This window comes from Diplotaxodon limnothrissa, linkage group LG7 (assembly GCF_057381915.1).
Source record: "Diplotaxodon limnothrissa isolate DT_005_m linkage group LG7, D_limnothrissa_male_GT1.1, whole genome shotgun sequence".
NCBI lineage: Eukaryota > Metazoa > Chordata > Actinopteri > Cichliformes > Cichlidae > Diplotaxodon > Diplotaxodon limnothrissa.
In genome coordinates this window covers 52,149,339-52,169,357 of record NC_140602.1, presented here as the reverse complement: position 1 = coordinate 52,169,357, position 20,019 = coordinate 52,149,339, and the positions used below count along the sequence as shown (strand labels likewise).

Sequence of the window (20,019 nt, the reverse complement as noted above, 5' to 3'; positions counted from 1 at the left end):
TGCTAACATCCATTCCACACGGACATAAAAAAAGTCTGTTCGAAGCTCCCTCGTCATAAAAACACATACGAGTAGTAGAAGAGTCCTCTGTATGCGCAGCCTGGATTAATCACAGCAGTCGGGTACTTCTTTGCCAAGCTGGAACAGTAAATGTTACAAGACACTGTCAGGTTCATCCCTGCGTGTCTACACTTGCACTTGGTACCAGTAGATTCAGTAGTGGGGGTGCTACATAAAAAGAAGTGCCTAATTAAATGTAGGATATCCCCACAAATTAAAACCCTGCAGTGTGACATACAGAATAAAAAGCTAATACAACAGAATGCAATACTTTTGAATATCTGAACCCTCTAATGACATGACAGTCGTCTCCACGCTTATTGGGGCCTGCCCAACAGTAGCAGATGGGACCAGAAATGGTTACAAATGTCCCCCTTTCTCATTTTCTTCGTGCACTCCCTGGTCTCTTGACCTGCCACAGGTGATTGTGGATGGTCAGAGCGTCCACGCTGACCGACACAGTCTTGGCGGGGATGACAGTGAACTGCTTGCGGTCTGAGCTGTACTTGTAGAGCTTGTCGATCATCTTTCGGTTGATGGTGCGCGGTCCTGTGCCTGAAAACTTGATGATCTCCTCAGTGTCCGGAGAGTACGAGTAAATGGCGCGAAACTGGCACCCGCCGTCACGGAAGAGGATGATCAGGTGATTGGACTCGCACTTTTCTAGTTCCTGAGAATTTAAAACTGAATTTTTGAATGTGGTAAAAAGTTAAAAGTACTATGCAAAAGTCTTCAGCTTCCACTTATTTCTTTGTAGTCTGCTGAAAATAGCTGCAGTGATTTATTGAAATGTGCAAACATACATGGTAATATAGTCAATATTTGGTATGACCACCTGTTCCACTGTGTTTCACATATTGTTGCATGTCTTTCCTAACCTCCTCCATATATATTAACAACCATTTAAACATTGGGATGATTTTCAGATAAAGTTCATCTGTTGTATATAGTTTTTAAGGCCTACTACTTCTTCTTTTGTCCTCCACTTGTCCACTGCACACCATGCTGAGATAGAACTTTCCAGCTGATAGCTCTTTGGGAATCACCTTATTGTTGGAAAAATGAAATTATTTGCCCAACAAATTGTGTTATCTTTGACATTACATTAACATTAAACTAATCTAAAATTGTGAGCTTGCAATTTAAAACGGGTCCTTAGCTAAGTTGTCTCTTATGTTAGAAAGTCTGGCTTCTTGAAAGGAAAATAGAAAGGAAGGACGGGTGGCTCAAGACTTTTGCATAGTACTGTTTCAATAACACGTTAAAATGTTTTACTATGATATACACAAAGTTCCCAGACAGTTTCATAGGTATTACTGCTGTGTGTTCACTGACCTCAAGAACAACGCTCTTCTGCACTTCATTAACCTTTCCGGCCAGGCAGCAGTGGGCGATGGCATTGATGATGATTGGCTTGTTGGACTTGGAGCTCGGCTCCTTGAAGAGTTTGGGACCTATAGCATATGAACCAAACCAAGAAGATCAGTAAATGACATACAGGTCTCTAACCGTTTAAGGAGTGGTTTAGGTTATAATAGAAAACAGGCCTAACTCTTTTCTTGCTGAGTTACATGGGAATATCAATGCTTCTCTCATATTTTTAAAGCAATTATAAAGCTAGAATAAGGAGCCGATTAGCCTAGCATAGCTTAGCATCAAAACTGAAGGAGGGAGTAGATGCAGTGGCAAACTGCTGTTCAAGCTTGTAGCAAAGTTTGTGAAGTCATGGCTTGAGGTCCAGTGGATATTACAATCTGTGCTTAAGGCTAAGCTAACTGTTTTGTTGGGCCTGGTTATACAGAAGAGCCATCAACCTTTTCACAGTTTCATTGACAAATAGCATAAAAACACATTTATCTAAATGTCTCTTTCATTAAGAATGTGACAAAATAGAAAATTTGTTTTGCACCAATCTTTAAAAATAAATGTTGGTTTTGTGATGATGGAAATAAATCTTTTTTTCAGCATTTCTATTCACCAGTATACTCATTCGAAGTAATGGAAGAGGCTATAGAGACGTTCTCCCAGTCCCGTTCCATGTTCCTGCTGGAGGCCCTGCTTAGGGGGAATGACTCCATAGAGCACACAGATCCAGCCCTAAAAAAATGCACCAAAATCAAATTAGTGCAAAGACAAACAACATGGACACAAATTTTCTCTGCTTTTATACAGCCAAACTCTCACCTGTTTGACTCTGCCCCTCCGGAGATAACGCTGTCTGCATCAGTTGCCAAAGAGAGCGTTGATCCTCGATGACTGCAGCTCAGATCGGCTGAAAATGGAGACAGAAGGATTTAGCATCAGCTACTTTCCTTAGCCAAGTGCTGTTTGCCCAGTTTTATGCCTGAACTACTGCACTTTCACAGCAATAATTAAAAAAAGAACAATGTAGTTAAAAAAAAGCACATGTAAGACCAAAGAGACACAATAAGCTGCACATAAAACAATAAAACAAGTGTATCAAAGCCAATCAGAAGTGTCTGCTCTGAAAAAAGACGGACTGATCTTCCTATTCTGAAATCCACTCCTATTTTTATCAGTCGTGTCCACATCATGCAGAGCAGCTTAAGAAGGTTCACCTCCCCTGCAGCCTGCTGCAGAGTCCTGGGCTTTGATCAACATGGAAACCTTCAGAGAATTACCTGCACGACACACACGCACACACACAGATACTCAGAGGACGACAACACGATCACATTTTTACTGCTTAAGTACTAGAGACACTCTTACGTGTAGCGGATCCTTTGGAGAGACCGCTGGACTCTTCACGGTGCAGCGATTTAGGCCTGTTCCTGCGGGCTTTGGTCCGTGGGCGAGGTTTGACCAGACCCTGCTCCTCCATCAGGGCTTGTTGCTTCCGCCGTAAGTATTCCTGCTTAATCAGCTCTCGCCGTGCCTTCTCTTCCTCCTTACGAATGCGATCCTCTTCAGCCTTTCGCCTTGAGCAAACAGAAGGAAAGTTAATACAGCGGCCAGATGCCCACCCACGCCTTGGACCACTCCTTATCATTTCTTAACATGTGATTTCATGTCCAAACTCACCGGGCCTCATCACGCTTGAGCTCGCTCTCAGCCTCCTGCTGAAGTTTGCGTAGTCTCGCCTCTTCGGCTTTGCGCTGCTGTTTGAGGAGGAAGGCAGCGCGACGTTTCGCCATTTCGTCCTCTGCCTTTTCATCATCCTGGAAGATTAAAGAAAAACCTCCAATATACCACACTGAAATTAAAACACAGTACAACAAAATGTGTAAACATCTTCATCTCACCTTGAAGAAGAAGCCCAACACGTTCTTCTGCTCGCCTTCTGCCACGCAGTCTGGGGCGTCTACAGTGCCATCCTCGAGCTGATCTTTGAGCTCTGACAAGTCGACTTCAATCAGCTGACCCTTGACTCTTGTGCTCTCCTCCCCACTGGCAACCTCCATCCTTGACCTGACAGCTGCGTCCTTCTCCTGCTCTCCATCCTGTGATGGAAATTGAGTCGTACTGGAGATAACTGGTGGGTCTGGTGATTTGAGTTTGTCTGAGAGGCGCCCTGTTCCCTCTCCTGTGCTGTCTTGGACCCTGAAGGTGGTGTTCCTCTGAAGGCTTCTCTCAGTCCTAGAGCTCTCAGCAGTACTCTCCACCTCCTCCCCTTCAGCACATTCTGGAAGTTGGATGTTTGATTTTTTGACACTCTTGCTGTTTTCTTTACTCTGTTTCAGCTCTGGGGCTTTGCTGCGCTGGCTGGAGCTAAGCTTGGGAGGACGACGAGTTGGTGCAGCACTGCCGGCACTGATATCTACAAAGTGAACTGCATAAGATCTGGAGTCTGAGGTAGAAGGTGTTTGTTGTGTTGGGTTTGTGTCAGGGGGTGTGCTTGGGCCTGACGGCACCAAGTCTGGAGGGGAGGCCACGCTCTGCTTCATGAGCAGGTTTTGCTGTAATGAGAGTTGCATCATCTGCTGCTGAATAGTACTAATAGCTTCATTGAGCAGCTCTATGGAACGGGAGCACTCATTTATATCAGGTTCAGCTCCGTTATCCTGGGAGAGAGCGTTTAATCTGTTGTCTGTGTTCATCGGTCCTTCCTCTCTTTGACCTCCCTTTGTTCGAACCTTTAGAGCATCAAGACAAGAATCATCTCTGCTGGTCTGGCTCTTTGATTTACTCCTGTCAGCAGATGTTAGCGCCAAGGATTCCTTGGAGTGTTTGAGGGGTAAAGGAAGAGTGTCGCTGCGCCCCCCACCCTTCTTAACAATGTTCAAGAAAGCAGCTTTCCCAAGCTTTAATCTCTGCCTGGCTGACACCGTCTCCATCTTTTTCTTCTGATATTCGATTGCGCGTCTCTGCTCTTCCAGTTGCATGTGAAGTTGCAGTAGCTCTGAAGGCACAACTGGAGAACTAAGTGCCGTATTCTTCCCCATCACAGTGCTCGGTTCTTTCCCCAGCAAACCCGAGGTGGAGTCATTCCTCAGTTGCCAGGGAGGGCAGGGGGTGACATCAGAGCCATCAGGTGTTGTCTTTTGGGAGCTGCTGGTACTTGAGTATCCGTCACGGAGACCAAGTTTGAGGAGCTTTCTCTCTGCAAAGCTGGTCATCTTGACACTGGCGCTGCCCGAAGCACTGCAGCTGCTCGCCCATGATATGGTACTAGGGCAAGGGCTAGAGCGCCCACTGCAATCTTCCTTATCCTCCCGCTCGCTTACCTTCATGTCTTCTCTGAGTTTGGCTGACTCTCCCTCTCCAAATTCTCCAAATTCAGCCGTGTCGTCCTCTTCTGGGCACTTTCCCCTCCCTCCCTTGACCTCCTCTTTCATCAGCTCCATCTGATCTTCTTCCTCTTCATCCTCCTCCAGGTCTGCGATGTCAGAGTCAGAATCGGGCCCTGCCTCTGGCATGCAATCTATGGAGAAAGAACTGTGCTGGTCTGGCTCATCTGACAAGTGAAGGAAAAAGCCTTCAGATTGCTTCTTTCCAGGCTGAGAGTCGACTGCTGAATCCTCGATCAGTTGCCTGAGAGAGCTAGGAACTGATTCCACCACTTGCGTGGGTGTACAGCTGCTGGGGGATTTCCTCTGTGAGGTCCGCGGGACACCGGCCGTTGCATTTCTTGCATTTCCCGTGCCTCTGCAGCGACTCTCACCGCTCTCCTCCTGCTTGTTCAGGCTGATGCTTTTCTCTTTGGCCATTTTAGGGATGGCAGGCAACAAAGGCTCCAGATAATAGCTGTCGCCTCGGCAGTCCAGAGTAAAAGGGCCCGCATCGAAACAGGAAGGACGAGAAGCATTACATACTTTTGAGGCAGGAGCTGCACTCTGCATTTCCAGCTCGTCCTGCTCCATGTTGCTCCCGATTCGATGTCTAGAAAATACAGAAGGATGGATAACGGCAACCAGTTCCTCCTCTTCTATTTCTTCTTCTTCATCCTCTATGCGCATGTGACTAAGCAGGCTTTGACCACTAAGTCTATGCTGAGACAGACCCGCACCCAGCATGTGTTTAGGAGTAATGCTCATTATGTTGGAGGCTAAGCTGTCTTTGCTAATGGAGCGAGCAAGACTGATACTGTCTGCATCATCCTCTGGGGCAAAATGCAGGGCATAGGATGCAGGCTGGGATAAAGGCCTGGATGAGATAATAGTACAGAAGGAGGAAAATGAGTTAGGTAAGCTGAACAAAAGAATTTGTCATACTGATAGATTCTGCAACATGAAACTGAATAAACCAATTACTGTATACCACTCACCTCGTCCTTCTCTCTGGCCAGGCCATTTTGGAGCCCTGATGTTGCGCATCTGGGCCTATCAGAGAGTTAGGCCTATGCCTTATATCTGCACAAAGAATACATGATCCATGTTAGGAAAAAATATATTTACTTCTTGACTTCAGGCAGAAACCTCAGCTCAGAACACAGATGATTTTTTTTTTACCTGGAGTGGTCTCCTCAACCACTTTCTGTTGTCTCTGTCTCAGAGGCAGCACAGATGGGCTTGTGGAGCTTGATTTAGTGCTGCATGAGAGAGATAGAGAGAGAGAGATATTAGCTGTGTAAATTATTATTGTATATCTATATCATTGTATAAATTAATAACCTCTTAATTTACTAAGTTTACATTGCTTAAATATTTAGTGCAGAGGCATTTAAAACACTACCGCAGAGACACAAAAGAGAGACACCGCACTCCGAATCATCCCACAGATCTTCATTTAGGAGAAGAGCCAAGATGATGCTTGTCTGGGTCCTGTGACCAAAGACCCAATCAAAAGCTAAACTGGGAAATATAAAAGCCAATCACTTTGCTTAAATGATCTGGTGCAATAAACCCAAGACCTCAATCGTGTCAGTAGTTTAGCCCTAATGTTGTATAATTTTGTATATGTGTAACTTTTAAAACATTAGTTAATTTTGTTTTGTTTTGTTTTTGATCTTAGGGAAAAGACAGCCAAACTCTTTTTTTCTGGACTAGTGACTCAATAGATGTTTTTTGTAATGATACCTGAGGTCAGGGCTTGTGGGCGTGGCCAGGGTGTCAGCAGAGTGCGATGATGTCAGGAAACTTCGTTTAGTGATGTTGGAGATGGGTACATAGGATCGAGAAGTTTTAGGCTGCAGCAGCAGTCTCACTGTGGAAATAGAAGAATGGCATGTTTTCACAACAGCCACTAACATTTCAGTAAATACAAATATATATATATATAGTCATCAAATCAATCTGTGTACATGTAGCGACTGTGCTTTTTGTGTTATTCAATCAAAACTGATGGATGAAGGCAGAAAGTGTGCCATACCATCTCTGATATCCTGAAGATCCCGGGGTTGAACAAAGTCTGGCTTCACAATCTCAAACCACCAAAACAGCTCGGCAATGAAGACCATCACATTATTCTGTAAGACATCAAAAACTGACGCTATCAGGAAGAAAAGCAAGACATGACAAAAAAGCAGCATAGCACAGGATCAAGGCACACTGGGCTTTATATGTATTCTTTAGATTTAATCCATCGCTTAAAGCAATTCACTATCAGGTGTTGAGACTGAGGGCAAGAGGAGCAGGACCACAAGGACAAATCCATAAAACACGTCTTTTGTTGAGGTATAATAGTTAAGCAGTTAAATTTAACGTTACTTTTATTCAAAAATAAATGTACAGTGATTTTATTGTAACTATAAAAGTGTTTTATGTTTCCAAGCTCACCTTTAGTACCGGTGGGGAGTACAGCAGGTCTTCAGGCTTCAGATAGAAGCATTTGTTCAAATACTCGTTTGAAAACTCCATCAGTAGTTGGATATTGTAAACACTTTCACTGATAGAGGGAACCTCCTTCAGACAGATATCTGCACACAACAGGACAACGCTATCAGGCTTACTCTGTACTCTTAAACCTTTTAAATTCATAGATACTGCTCCTTTTGCTTCACAGTCGTATTGATCTTTTAATTCACCTCTTGGTAAAACTATCCTGACTTATATAACATTAGGATAAATTGACAGCTACAGTATGTGCTACACTTCTGGCTTGAATAGAGCTGTGTTACAGTACCTTCCAGTCTAACGAGTTCTGGGCAATAAAAGTGGATCACAGCCAGCAGAGCTGTGCCATCACACATGTCTTTCAACAGGTCGTCCAACAAGGGGAAGTGCTGGAGCATTCGACCTGATAGGTGATCTCTGCGGTAACGCACCTACACACCAAGAGAAGGCCTAGGATTACACAGTGTGCACACATTTGTCTAATGAATCACTGAATCACACTCTCACTTGTCAGATAAACATAACATCTCACATGCTGTAAACTAATCTCTGCTTCTCTTCAGCACTAACTGGGGTCTAGGGCTTCTTGGTTGTGACATGTCATGTGGTGCATAATGTGTGTCTTCGCTGATACGAATCGGGAAGGGTGCTAATGATTCTCATATAAAATATTTAAGCTAAGCATAACACAGATAAGTATTGCGTGGATATGCAAGAGAAAAAGTCATAAACCGTACAATGAAGTAACGAAAGGGGTTAATGATGAATACTTTACCACACGAGAGAACTCCACAGGTTCCAGTAAGCAATGAGCCAGAGCATGCAATATATCAGGCTAGTGAGGTCAGAAAGAAATGATATTGGGAGGAAGTTAATGGTGAAATAAAAGAAGCCATGAGCCATTCTAACACTGGGTGGATAAATGGATGGTTTGGGAGGAGGAAGTTGAGGACTGAATGAGCTCAGCTGAATATTAAAGGATGTAAAAAAGGATTTGAAAATAAAAGCAAACGAGCATGGTGATGTTCCTTCCTTTGCCAGTAAGGGCCACTGTGTCATCTTCCTTATACAATTTACTGCATTTATATAACACCCATAAATATATTCCCTTTTTCCTTCATCCTGTTAGTCTAGTTTTTTCCCAGCTTTCCATTACGCTGCCACATCTGATGCACACACATACACAACCTCACACACCTCCAGTTGACACATTGACATTCACACAGGTGATTGCAAGCAGTGGCACTTACAGGTACAAGCTTCCAGTACCATTTGGAGGGAGACTAGTATCCAAGAGGCACACGAGGGAGTTAATTTGGGAGGGAGACACAAAGAGGAAGAGCAACAGACAAGTAAAGGGTCAGACACAGCCAGAAGGAATCGAATCTTCTCCTGATTGGAAGGAGGCAGATCTGGTCTTAAAGATAACCGGAAAGGGTTCGAATGAAAGCATCGGCAATATCTATTTATTCAGGAATCAGGGGGGAACAACTGAAATGAGACATAGCTCAAAAGACACACTGTGCTACTAATGATGCAGCTAGTTAATGCAAGCGTCAATCCAGCGGCAACTGTCTGCACATCTGTTGATACGTTAAAACACTAACTACCAAAAGCTTACTCAGCACAAACTTAATGATGACAGACACAATTTGAAAAAAAAATCCCTATGTTAAAAATATAATACATTAAAAACTGGTTCCCCACAAAGAATCCCACAGCTTAATTATCCTAAAGCCCTCAAATAATAGGGACAGTAGTTTAAAAATATAAAGCATGATATATATATCCTTTAAGCATGAGGTGCAAACACACACAAATAAAAATGTTTGAATATCTGATCACAGGTTTGCAAGACAATGTCAGTAGAAGACAGAACTGATTACTTGACAATTAATATGTATTTTAAGGACAAGATGCACACATGTAGGACATTAGACAAAGGCAAAAAACATCACTTAAGACAGACTCTTTTCAAGACAGGGGAAGCTACACTCTCTGAACACTTTGTTATGTGCACGTTGCTCATACTCAGACTCCCTTTTGCCTTCAGCACTCCCTTCACTCTACGTAGAACAGAGAAACATCCATCAGAGATTTTAGTCCATATTTACATGTTAATATCATGCACTTGCTGCCTGCTGCACATCCATGATGTAATAGATCAGCAATAATGCTGAGGTGGCGTTTAAACTACTTCTGAATGTCATAGCAGAAAAATAAGGCTCATCAGACCAGGCAATCTACTATTGTTCAATTCTGATGTGCCTGTTTGAATTATAACTTCCATTTCCTGGTCTTAGCTGACAGGACTGGCACCCGGTGTGGTCTTATGCTGCTGTAGCTCATCTGCAAGGGTGTTTGCACCCTACTCTCTGCATTCAGAAACACTCATCTGCATACTTTGGTTGTAAGGAGTGGTTATTGGAGTTACTGCTGCAATCATATCAAATGCAAGCAGTCTGGCTTTTCCCCAAGCAACAGAACATGTGCACCAAACAAAGTAGCCAGTGAGTGTATTTTTCTGAAACTTGTTTTTAAAGGGTGCTATATACATAAAGTTATTATTGTTGTTATTATATTATCATTACCTTCTGGTGACTCGGTGAGTCAAGAAGATGTTGCTTCATTTTACACTCTTTTTCTGTGATCTCCCTCAACTTTATGTTCACCTAAAACACCAAAGAATACAGCAGGTTAGCACAGACAGACGAACACACAAATCCAACTGTCATAACAATAACACTGTTTAATTGTTGCCTTGTTGATCCAAAACAGCATCGCATCTTCCAGGTCATAAGGAAGCTCCTTTGAGGCACTGAAGGTTGAAAAGCGCTTGACACTGGACACCACCTTCTCTATGCTGATCATCTCCACCGTATAGGCCATCATCAGGGAATCAATGAGGTGGATGTGTGCGCTCTGGGAGAACAGATAAAGAGCTATCTTTGAATCCATCATTAGATACATAGCATTTGAGAAGCCTTAGGCGGAAATGACTTTTCCTGCCCCCTACTGTGACAACCCCACATTCATGAAGTCTTTCTATGTATTAAATATTTGGGAATCACAGATTCACTTTAGTATAGTAGTAATGGTATAATGGTAATGGTACAATATTGTTTTTATATAATAATCATTCCCTTTTATGTGTTGTTTTTGCATTTAGAGCACATTTTCAGGATTATGGAAATCATCAAGAGAAAATTGAAAATTCATGAAAAACTTTTTGATCCATTTTGCCTGATGAATAATTCTGTTACATTGGTGCATTATTTATTCCAACACTACTAGCTCACATTTGGCTCTGGAAAGTCAGATTAGCTTGTTAACAGATGGTAAGTGTGGGTTGCCAGGTTACTGGGTTATACTATTACAGAGGAATACTAACCACAATGGGAAAAAAAACAAAGAGATTTTTGGGGAGGTGTGTAAATCAGTGAAATGAAAGCAAATTAAATATTTGTTATTTTGTCACTGTTACAACTGCTACACATGAATCACAGAATCTGGCTTTGGGACGTTGCCGAAATGTGACTCATCTTTCAGAAAACTGAGTCTGCTTTTTCTGACAATCTAGAAAGACACATTTTACCATTTTGATGGGAGAAGCGCTGAGATCCAGATCTGAAACTGGCGCGTTGTCGGTCTCCAGGACATAGATGCCTTTTCTCGACAGAGCCTGGATGACAGACTGGTGGTTTTGGAGTGAGCTGGCCTGCTCGGCGTGAAGGATGAGCCCGCACACACGACAGTAGAGCTCTCCAGACTGCAGCATGCGGATGATGGGGGGTTTGATGTGTTCCTGCTCATACTGGTCTGTGTAGAAGGGGTCCCGCAGGTCTGCAGGAACATGATCTGGGGGAAGGATTGATGGCAAACAAAATGCTTTCAAAATGAGAGCCACAATGTGAGCAGCAAGTTTTTTTACCTATCAAAGTTGTATAAAGGTACAAATCACACTTTACAACCACACACACAAACTATTTTTATACAACACGTGTCCAACCAATGCCTTGCTGTGTTATGTAACAGAGAAGCTCCTAGTACACAGGCTTTAAAGGGTATTAGACCGTCTAAGAAGAAACCAGTGCATGAGGAGAGCACTCAAAGTCAGTGGTTAAACAGCACTTGGGCCTGAAGCCCTAAGCCACTTAGCCAACGGGGACTTAGTGGTGATAGTTAAGCTAATGGTGTCGTCCAAGCCAGCCTAGCACTCTCCAGCTCCTGCTCATGCACATGGACATGCCAAAGCTATTTTTATGTTAATCCAGGAGTTAAGGCCCGAAGCATTCACGAAATTTCTGTGTGTTGAAACTCTGTTGTTTCTTGTCACCCCCCCCCCCCCCCCCCCCCAAAAAAAAACCCAAAAAAAAACCCCTCAAAGCCATCTGATAATGAATATTATAAGCATGCAAGCTAATGTAAAACTGACCTGAACTTGTAGTGGATTTAGTATTTTAGTAGTTCTGTCCATCATAGAGGGGTATGAGTGGGTGTGTACTGCTCTAAACAAAGTGTATAACTGTATAATTTATTTCTGTGATAAATCAGTAAATGGGTAGCAGGCACAGTGGTATCTATTTTACAATAAAAACCAGAAGGTGCTTAGTGTAGGTTAACGTAAAAGTGGATGGAGGGGGAAGCAGTAAATCTGTGTCTACAGCACCTCTTAGCTCAGCTATTACTACATTACATCTTGTTTGAATAACCACAGAAATGAAGGAATGTTGGCAAGCAAATGATGAGGTCTCTAGGAGACTCTAGCTCTTTTTTTAACTTTGAAGAGCTAGGTTTGTTTGTTTGCTTCTGTGCACAGTCTTTTTGCAAGGATAAGCTAACTGCTTCTGGCTCCAGCTTCAGAGATGGTGTGCATACAAGAGAATAATATTGATCTTTGCATCTAACTCAGCAGAAAATGAACAAGTGTATCGCTCCAAAATGTCAAATTATCTCTCTGACAGTACAGCAAACCTCGTAGCCAGATAGAGCTTCCTTGCACATCTTTGTCTTGTTAAAATATTGTAATGTCCGCATACACAGATATGCCTAAAATGCACTGCTTTTAACTGCCATTATCTATGGTTTCTCTATCAAATGATTGGTTTGGACTAGCAGTTACACCCTGCCAGGCTTCTTGAGGGACTGTTTGTTTCTAAGTCAAACATCTCCAGAACTGAGCGATGACAGTGATGAATAAAAGTGTGAGAAGAGAAGATAAGCAGCTATACTTGCATCAGTTAACAAAAGCATGTGTTCTCGTTTTGCTTCACATTAGGGATGATGCTGACTGTGATGTAACAGACAAACATCCATCAGTGGAAAACGCACACACAGCAGGCTCGGTACTACATCTGACTGCGAAGACCTCAGCTGTGTCTTTTACGACAGACTGCTTGCTTGTCATGGTCCACATACAGGATCTATTGCACGCTTCGCTGATGTAGCGCTGCCATATGTGAATGAGAATTCTAGATCATGTGAGAAAACACACCCCTGCATGTCTGAGCTCCTCTGTTTTGTTTTCCTCTTACAAATACCCCCACTTCCTCACTCTTAGCTGTCCCAGAATGGTTCCTCTTCCTCCCTGGTTGCTGTGGTGATGGAGAGGCCGGAGGCGGGGGCTGGGATGCTGTCCCGGCTCCTGCTCAGTGAATTGATTCACGGACCTTGACATCAGGAGATGTGTGCATGTGTATGTGTGTGTGCAGCAATAAATTTGAAAGGAGAGGTTCTCCTCCATAATTCTAGTAGTTAATACTGCTTAGATATTTATCGTCTATCTGATCCAGGACTTAAACCCAGCCCAGTGTGCATGTATGAGTCTTTGTTCTTATTCTTTCAAGCACAAAGGTCAGACTGACCAGCAGAAATCCTGCTGACAGTTAAGGCAGAGCTATCAGACTCCGGGCTCTGCAGGGGTATGCAACATTTCTCTCCAATAAGACGGCTCAATGAACAGTCCTCCTGAAGACAGCATGTTGGGCAAACATAGCCTGTAAGTCAATAAGCCAATCCCACCTGAAAGCATGGCAAAGCAGACAGAACTGAAAAGGTGGGCACCAATTTTCCAGATCCTTTATTCTAATTGTACGCATTTATTATTGTGCATGAGAGATCACTAATACAGCCATCCATCCATGTATCATTTTCTAACTGCTTATCCAACTGAAATCACAGGGGAGCTGGAGTCTATCCCAACTGACACTGGGCAAAGGGTAGGATACACCCTGAACAGGTGGCCAGTCCATCCCAGAGTGAACAGCACAGGCAACCATTCTTGCTACCATCCAAGTATAAAGCCAATACAGATATGCCAAGTAACCAAACAACAACACAAACAAAAACAAAACTTTGCTTCTGGAAAACAGAGCACTTATAGAAAACCCATGTAGGCTTACTGAGGGCAAACAAACTGAGAGCAAGACCTCAGCAAGTTCGAACCTGAAACCCTCAAGCTGAAAGGTGATAGCACTAACTGCGCCCCAGGAGAATCTCAGCACTTCCACATCTACCTAAATATCCAACTATTCCAGTATCGGTTCATTCAAACGGCATTCAGTTTCCATTTCAAAACTATTTTTTTTATCAAGTAAAGCACAGAACAAAAAATCTATGGACTGTACTGATCTGTACAGTAGGTGACAGAGCACTTAAGCATTATGTGGGAGAAAATATAAAAGCAATATCCCTGACCTTTAGAGCCCACTATTGTACAAATTATACAACATAAGACTGTTGACTCCAACTGTTAAAAGCTATTAAAACTGTACATAAAAAGTAATTATGTAGTTTGAAAGCGACACACTTTTACTATCCGTTTATCTGTTTCTTCTTTGAAACTGTTTCCAGTGCAGGAACGTTCAGTGTTTCTCCACAGGCCATTAATAAACATGTCATGAGTCTAAACAAACGGGCTGTGTTGTTCAGAGACACAGGCCTTCAGGTCCAATCCCATTAAACACTTAATCATGTGACTGCTGTGCTGACTTTCACAACAGACAACACGGTCCTCCCGGCACTGCTGTGTCGGTGTGTTCGTCAGTTTGCACTCTAATAGGAGTTCTGATAGTGTGGTTCTGTCTTCCACACTTATCTCTTCTCTCCAGATGAACATTTTTTTTAAAGCTGCACGATACCCGAGTATTGCTAAGCGCCCAGCTGTTTATGACCACAGCATACCCATCTTCTGATGGTTGCTTCCAGAAGACACTTGTTCTTAAACATAACAATAAGCTCACTTTACTCAAATGGCCTCCGCAGTCGCTAGATCTCAATCTAATAGAGCGCCTTTGGGATGTGGTGGAACAGGAGATTCACATCATGGACGTGCTGCTGGCAAAGCAATTGCATGATGCCAATATTAACCAAAATCTGAGAAATGTTTGTTGAATCTATGCTATAAAGAAATAAGACAGAAGGCAAAACGAGGTCCAACAACAATCAGGTATATCTATTGAAGTGTTCAATTTATCATTTAAGTATTTCTTTAAAGGAAAAGTGCCAAACATTTACCACTTCCTGCTTAATTATGGTCTCAGTTGCTTCTTTGTCGAAGTGATAATTGCTAGCTGCACACCACATTAAGCTAAGCAGGAACAAAAACTGACTGTCATGATAAGCGCCACATGATTGACAGCTGCGAATAAATGGCGGCGACAATCTAGCTCATCATTTCCCTACTACCTAAATAGTTGTGATAGCTTAATAAACTGAGGAGTCCCATGTCATATAGTATTGGTATAATCCTCATAGACTTTTATATCAATGCCTGCATAAAACAGGACACCAGAGTCCCTGGCACACATCAGGAAGAGCCAATGAGATTAAGGGAAGCAGGAAGCTTTCTGAGATAATGGTAATGGTTTGGTGTTTATTATGGACATCTTATCTCTGCCCCGAACAAACACCAAGCTCTAGTCTACACAACGAAAGCATACAATATTTTGCGCATTCATGGTAAAACACTAAAATGCTCCATCTGTTTATGTGAGATTGCTCATGCTGACATGACTGATGGAAGATGACAGTTATATTGTCATCTGAAAGATACAGTAATTCCCAGTGTGTAGATTGGAGCAGAATTTAGCATTCGGCTTCATTTCTATGGTATTATAAGCCCTGCATTTTCAGTTTTAGTTCCCATGTCAGCGTCAATTCCCTGAGTCATCTACAGGAATGGATACACTTTAATTGCAGGCACTCCAACTGCTTGACTCATAAAGTGGATATGAGAACAATGAGTTTTCCGTTCCTAAATGACTGCCTCCGGATCAACTTCCAAATACATTATTGTTACTGATAAAACAAAAACTGAGACTTGCAGAGCACAGCTGACCTCCTGATCACATTTCTGATAGATCTGCTAGTGCGTGGCATAAAAACCCACATTCAAAGAGTGATTTCCAGACATTTGCAGTACTTACAGCCTGCCTATGTAGAGCAATCATTTTTAATATTTTAACAGACCTCATCAGAGCTGACAAAGCCAGTGACCTGTGCATGAAAGACTCATCACGAGATGTCAGCCCAAGGATTCACTCGCAGGAATGACGCTCTGGAGTGCTGCTATGTTGTCGCGGTATGAAAAGTTAATTCTCATAAAATACATTTGCAATTGTTGTGGTCGAAAATCAACACTCAAAAAATAGGATAGTGGATTTCCAAGTAGACTGAAGTCTCAATCTGCATAAACAAAGGACTAGTAACTGGAAACTTGAAACCTAACGTCAACATATCCTGATGTTTTCAGTTATTCTGACTGTTTAATAACACAGTTAGAAATCAATAATGTTTAAACTGAAAAGGTCACAAATTTCATTTTATTAAAATTGTCATTTGTGTCATAGTAGCATCTGTATAACTACACACAACTCAGATGTGATTCTAGACATGGACCTTTTGTAGGGTATATACCTTTCTCTCTTTCTACTACTAGGACAAAATGCACAATAAAATATTCATCCATATAAAAAGATATGAATCCTCTTGCATTCTTGACATCCAAGAAGGTCTCAGCAGCACAAGAGAAAGTCTTACCTGTGCCATAGGCTTTGGCAAACAACCAGCGGAGATTTGCGTCTATTTTGGCTCTTGCACAGTCGTACAGCTCCAGCGGTACAACCTGAGCCTCCATGACCCCTCCTCCTCCACCACCACCACCAGCACCATCATCATTTGCTGTTGCTGTCGCTGCTCTCCTCCAAGTGCTGTCCCTGCCAGCACTCACCTCCACATCCATCCTGAACATAGAGACACACGGGTATTACTTCTTCTCATGAAGCCAACACCATTACATCATCGATTTCAGGACAACAACCGGGGCCCTGCTCACTGACAGCACCGGCTCCGTTAACATGAAATTCACAAAGACTCACCTCGTCTGACCTGCAGGTGCTGTAGTCGCCTCTGCTGTCAGTCAGCACGACCATTCATATGAGCCCAAAACACCTTCTATATGTATGCTGTTGGCTATTTATCTGATTATCAGCTAATAATGTCTTAGACTGAAGTAACTATAGGGCACTTCCGGGCATAAATGATAGCTCTGTGTTCTTTTAGAATTAGCTTCAAAAATGAAACCAAAAAGAATTTTTTTTTAGTAAATGACAGCTGGTTCTTGTGAGTCCAGTTGAACAGAACGACCCAATATTAACCTAGCACCGCTATGTCCACTGTATCAGTGGCAGGTTAGCTAGCGTTGCAACATTTAACAGCAATAATATAACATGTAGCAAAGACTCACCTCTAAGAGCACATTAGGATCCTCTCCGAAGCTTTGTATTTGAGATGGATGTATTGTTAAAACGCCGACATGCTGGCCTGGCTTCAGCTAACGTTGAAATAACAGACTCCTCCCTGCCCAGCGACACAAATCTCCGGCCTCTCAGGATAAAGCTTCGCCTGGTGGCTGATGGTCGTTAATCCAATAATTATAATAATAACAGTAATAATAAAAATTCCGATTGGCAACCACCACAGAAGTCTGCTTTCGATGGAATCATTAATGTCAAATAGCTGGCTCTTTCATACTGAGGCTGTCATCGTCTCTGACGGAGGACTGGCGATTCTAACGGTGCACGAGCAACCCTGTTGTAGGAGCCTGTCTCTATGGGGACGGGTGTTACCGCCAGTTACATATAGCCACCTGGTGAGGGCGCTGCAGCGCTATTTAAAAAAAAAAAAAACAGCTGTGAAGATTAATAAAAGATAAGAAAAAAAATCAGGAACAAATTAACGTAATAAAAAAGTAAAGCCTAAAACATAAGATTGTTGCATTAGGCAATCATTTAGAACTAAATAATTTATACCAAAAGTTAAAACTAATAAGACTGGATATAATTAATAAAGCAATTATTTGCTTGATTTAATTTCCTATTGGATATTGTTGTAATATTTGTTTTAAACAGACAAAAAAGTTCATAACTACAAGTAATGTTATTTATTGTTTTATTTATTTATTATATCCACTGTAGAAATGAGCACGTGTGAGAGTCAGCACACAGAGCTCGGTGACTTATAAGGCACAGTAAAACGGTAGAGATGGCAGCCATCCCAAACTCATAGAACAGGGAAAGCAGTGAATGTGATCTTGTGCAGGATCACCATGCACAGAATGAAATTGATGCTTATCTCTCTCGTCCATAAAACATTGTATTTTAAACATTTATTTTTGCTGTGGATAAAAAGCTGTTTATTCTAAAATATATTTTGTACGAAACGAAATGTTTTTCTTTAATTGCTGTTTTTACCTAAAATGGTACAAAGAGGTATATGAAAAATCGACAATCACTGCATTTGGTGGCTCACACATCAGTTTTCACCGTCATCATGTAAAAACAGTGAAAGAAGAACCCTCTGCCTAGGTGAACCCAGATTAAGGTGTAATATTCTTATTTTTCCACGCAGGGGAGTGGGTCTGAAACTTCACACAGTCAGCGAGTGAAGCCAGCCTCCAATAATCAAAGTGATTAAATGTGGCTTTGTCACAAGTGTGCTGCTTTTCATTGAGGAATACATCCAGGAGGGGGCGGTATTGGTCAATTTATATGTCTAAAACAATTTAATTGTAAATTCATGGCAAAAAAAGTAAGTAGCCATAAATGTGGTTACATTGGACGAATGCTGGATAATGGTGTGAAAATGACAAAGATATAAATCAAACAATCAAAAATAAAGCATTTTTAAGTGTAAGTACTTATGTTAGGATATCACATTTTATAAGATGTTTTAGGTGAAAAAAGGGACGGGGGGCTCAGACACTTTATTACGTATACGTGTTCAGCTGATTCAGATATCTAAGCAGTCTATTACATAGTGGCAACTGAACTTGAAACTGAGAATCAGAATGTGAGTGGCTATGAACATACTTCGGTTGGGTTGTGGGTGTAAAATGGACAGGTATTTCTTGGTATTTCAGAATCTGTTGATCTTGTTAGATTTTTCCACAAAACCATCTTTAGGGCAACTGCAGCTGTGTGATGCTATCATGTCAATATGAACCAAACTCTCTGTAGAATGCTTCCTGCACCTTTTTGAATCTGTGCCATGAAAATTTAATGCAATTATAAAAGTAAAAAGTGGACGAGCCCGTGTTACAAATAGCGGGCTGTGAGTGTGCAAAACGTGTACACTCAGTGGCTCAGATAAAAATTAAACATGTTCTATCTGACTCAGAATGGTTCACATACAGCAAAGGAATGAAATATTGTACTTTAGGTTTATCTTTAGTTTAATTAAGCTTAAGCAAACATAGTGCCAGTTAGCAAAATTATGTACTTAAAAAAAGTATTGCATTATAATGTGACAGCACTGTTGGTACTGGCCTAAACCTGTCTGGTAGGCACCAGGAAGAAAAACTGTCAGCTCTGTACATGCACCATATTGTTATAAGTCCACTGAAACTTGAAGAGATGTAAATAATGACATGATTCCTTTGTGGCATACTTTCAAATCAGCTATAATCTTCAGCAGATTAGCTAGCAAGCCCACTGCATGAATAGCGATAGTAGCAAACACACATTTATTCTTATCTAGTTCAGTTAACATCATGTTTCACACAAATGTTTATCAGCAACCCTAGCAGGCATTTTCTTTTTCAGAAAATAAAGTAAAATTCAGAAAGACACACATTTTAAAGTTTAACAATAGCTTTTATTGAATCAAGCCCATTTTTACAAAACATTTTTATTCAGCAAATATTTCTTAGCAAACTACAACTTTGCATGAAGTTTGATTTTGAATTCATTATTTTTTCTTAAAAAAAAACACCTTTACCTCTGGATTAGTTTATAAAACGTGACATTTAAACACCTTAAACCACACTCCTTTAAAAGTGCAGGTGATTCCATTAAACATACAAAGGTCCCAGCTTCCTTCACAATTTCTGCCCCACATTTTTTACAAGAAAATTCACACACACATACACTGCGTTTCAAAAAGCACTGGCACTATTTGAAATTGTGGCAAATGTAACATTTCAGTGTTCTACTACAGGTTTGCCATTTAACACAAAACAGGTTAAACATGTAATCATTGATTTGTGATATAAGTATGCAATAAAGAAACAGTCCTTGCATCACGAATAACCACAAATCTATTACTCATTGCCAGCCAAGACTGCTATTCAATAGAATAGGCTCAGATTTACTGAGATGATTTAAACTCATTCTCAAAAGCAGCTCTCAGCCGACAGGACATAGTTGTTCTGTGCTTTAAGGTCCAACAT

The 20,019-nt window shown here is 41.7% G+C and overlaps 1 protein-coding gene across 1 annotated transcript; it reads right to left on the bottom strand.

Annotated features, from left to right (window-relative positions):
- Window positions 1-439: 439 nt before the first annotated feature.
- On the bottom strand, window positions 440-16,533 carry camsap1a (calmodulin regulated spectrin-associated protein 1a). The gene is made up of 19 exons (XM_085358404.1): window positions 16,332-16,533; window positions 10,888-11,150; window positions 10,053-10,214; window positions 9,884-9,964; window positions 8,068-8,127; window positions 7,582-7,723; window positions 7,236-7,375; window positions 6,829-6,925; window positions 6,537-6,663; window positions 5,970-6,049; window positions 5,786-5,870; window positions 3,324-5,664; window positions 3,103-3,239; window positions 2,791-2,999; window positions 2,640-2,702; window positions 2,245-2,332; window positions 2,039-2,157; window positions 1,396-1,514; window positions 440-730 (listed from the first exon to the last, which is right to left on the bottom strand). The coding sequence occupies exons 1-19, from the start codon at window positions 16,531-16,533 to the stop codon at window positions 440-442; spliced, it is 4,806 nt and encodes a 1,601-aa protein (XP_085214530.1).
- Between the last annotated feature and the right edge of the window lie 3,486 nt (window positions 16,534-20,019).